The 2,500-nt window shown below is 51.6% G+C and overlaps 1 protein-coding gene across 1 annotated transcript in view; it reads right to left on the reverse strand.

The window, feature by feature from the left end:
• LOC128382748 (piezo-type mechanosensitive ion channel component 2-like) overlaps window positions 1–2,500 on the reverse strand; it is a 48,272-nt gene that overhangs the window by 37,568 nt on the left and 8,204 nt on the right. Inside the window, 4 exon segments of the mRNA XM_053342761.1 lie at window positions 1–352; window positions 945–1,059; window positions 1,149–1,322; window positions 1,684–1,831. The exon segment at window positions 1–352 is cut by the window's left edge and continues 58 nt beyond it. Of these exon segments, the coding sequence (XP_053198736.1) occupies window positions 1–352; window positions 945–1,059; window positions 1,149–1,322; window positions 1,684–1,831 (789 nt within the window).

The raw sequence follows: 2,500 nt of genomic DNA on the forward strand, positions 1-2,500 counted from the left end.
TGGACGGCGGGGAAACTGTAGACGTACTGCAGGATGACCAGCAGGTTGCCATAGGCAACCAGCCATGGTGATGACATCAGCGTGTAGCGTCGGCGCTCACGCATCATCCAGAGGACACACGACCACAGCAGCAGCACACACGTCAGCCAGGACACGTATGTGATGGACCACGCCATCATGGACACCAGAGCACAGATGTAACTCTGTTTGAGGAGGAAGCTGAACGCCATGGAGGCGGCGTCCTCCCTCCTCACCTCCTCTTCCTCCTCCTCCTCCTCCTCCTGCAGCTCCTCCTCCTGCAGCTCCTCCTCCTCCCATCCGTCTCCTTCGAAGACGCACGTCTCCAGCGTGTCTGCAGTGTCACAGTTTCTCAGGTCAAACATTTATTTAATGGATCTCTCTGCTGTCGCTGAGCTTCAGGTTACTACGTTACCCATGAGCCTCAGCTGCTGTTGCTGAGCTTCAGGTTACTACGTTACCCATGAGCCTCAGCTGCTGTCGCTGAGCTTCAGGTTACTACGTTACCCATGAGCCTCAGCTGTTGTTGCTGAGCTTCAGGTTACTACGTTACCCATGAGCCTCAGCTGCTGTTGCTATGGCGAAGAAGCCAACAATTTAAGAGTACATGATGAAGCATAAAGCCTTTAAATGATAAGGTTTAGGAATATCTCAGACTAACATGACAACCATGAACAGGACCTTCCACCAGCGACCTCATGAACTCTTCACTTTCTAAGTGTGAAGGAACCAAATGGATCTGATGGTGAAACGAGTCATTGTTTGTGACTCTACAGGAAAAAGTGTTTTTGGGCCGAGTAACGTCAGCTGATTGGTGGAGCTCTTCCTGGTTTAATGAGAATAAAGTTTATTCTCATTAAAGTCAGATTTCTATTCTGGGTCGATTCAAACTGAAGACCAAATAAAATACTGTGAATGCTGCTCACCTGACTGGCTGAGGGAGTAATGAGGGGTGGAGCTAACATCCAATCCCAGAGCTGTACTCTGCGTGGGCGGGGCCAAAGAGTCAGACAGGCTGTCATTGGTGGAAGACACCAGCAGCTGAAGACAACCAGGAAAGATAAAATAAGAAGTTATGATGAGACGACAGCAGCTCATACTTTATCACACATCAGAGTTTATATTCTCACATCTCTGCAGTCCAGCCGATCATGAGCTCTCCTCCACAGCTCTCTCCGCCTCTCTGCTGTGATGTCACTGCTGACATCATCACTGAGGTGGCTGGTGGTGGTAATGATGTCACAGCTCAAGCTGACCACAGACTCCGCCCCCTCTACAACCCGCCCTCCATCGCCGTCGATCAGCTGAGGAAACATGTGACCGCCGTCAGCCAATAGCACCTGGAGAAAAACCTCCTTCCTAACTTGCTCCTCTACCTCCTAACTTCCTTCTCTACCTCCTAACCTCCTTCTCTACTTCCTAACTTCCTTCTCTACCTCCTAACTTCCTTCTCTACCTCCTAACCTCCTTCTCTACCTCCTAACTCCCTTCTTTACTTCCTAACCTCCTTCTCTACTTCCTAACCTCCTTCTCTACCACCTAACTTCCTTCTCTACCTCCTAACCTCCTTCTCTACCTCCTAACTTCCTTCTCTACCTCCTAACCTCCTTCTCTACCTCCTAGCTTCCTTCTCTACCTCCTAACCTCCTTGTGTGATGTCATCACCTGGTTCCTCCACAGGCTGGCGACGCTGTGGTAGAGCAGCAGGAGCATCAGAGGGCTGCCGAAGTGAAACCAGCTGAGGTCAGAGTTCACATGCAGCCTCCAGGGGGCAGCGCAGTCCCCGACGGCCAGAGACACCAGACCGAACACGCTGCAGGGACACATCACATCAATACATGTTACCTGTGCAGGTGTGTTACCTGGTGGAGGTGTGTTACCTGGTAGAGGTGTGTTACCTGGTGGAGGTGTGTTACCTGGTGGAGGTGTGTTACTGGTGCAGGTGTGTTACCTGGTGGAGGTGTGTTACCTGGTGGAGGTGTGTTACCTGGTGCAGGTGTGTTACCTGTGCAGGTGTGTTACCTGGTGGAGGTGTGTTACCTGGTGCAGGTGTGTTACCTGGTGCAGGTGTGTTACCTGGTGGAGGTCTGTTACCTGGTGGAGGTGTGTTACCTGGTGGAGGTGTGTTACTGGTGCAGGTGTGTTACCTGGTGCAGGTGTGTTACCTGGTGCAGGTGTGTTACCTGGTGGAGGTGTGTTACCTGGTAGAGGTGTGTTACCTGTGCAGGTGTGTTACCTGTGCAGGTGTGTTACCTGGTGGAGGTGTGTTACCTGGTGCAGGTGTGTTACCTGGTGCAGGTGTGTTACCTGGTAGAGGTGTGTTACCTGGTGGAGGTGTGTTATCTGTGCAGGTGTGTTACCTGGTGGAGGTGTGTTATCTGTGCAGGTGTGTTACCTGGTGGAGGTGTGTTACCTGGTGGAGGTGTGTTACCTGGTAGAGGTGTGTTACCTGTGCAGGTGTGTTACCTGGTAGAGGTGTGTT

Source organism: Scomber japonicus, chromosome 21 (genome assembly GCF_027409825.1).
Source record: "Scomber japonicus isolate fScoJap1 chromosome 21, fScoJap1.pri, whole genome shotgun sequence".
In the NCBI taxonomy this organism is placed as follows: Eukaryota; Metazoa; Chordata; class Actinopteri; order Scombriformes; family Scombridae; genus Scomber; species Scomber japonicus.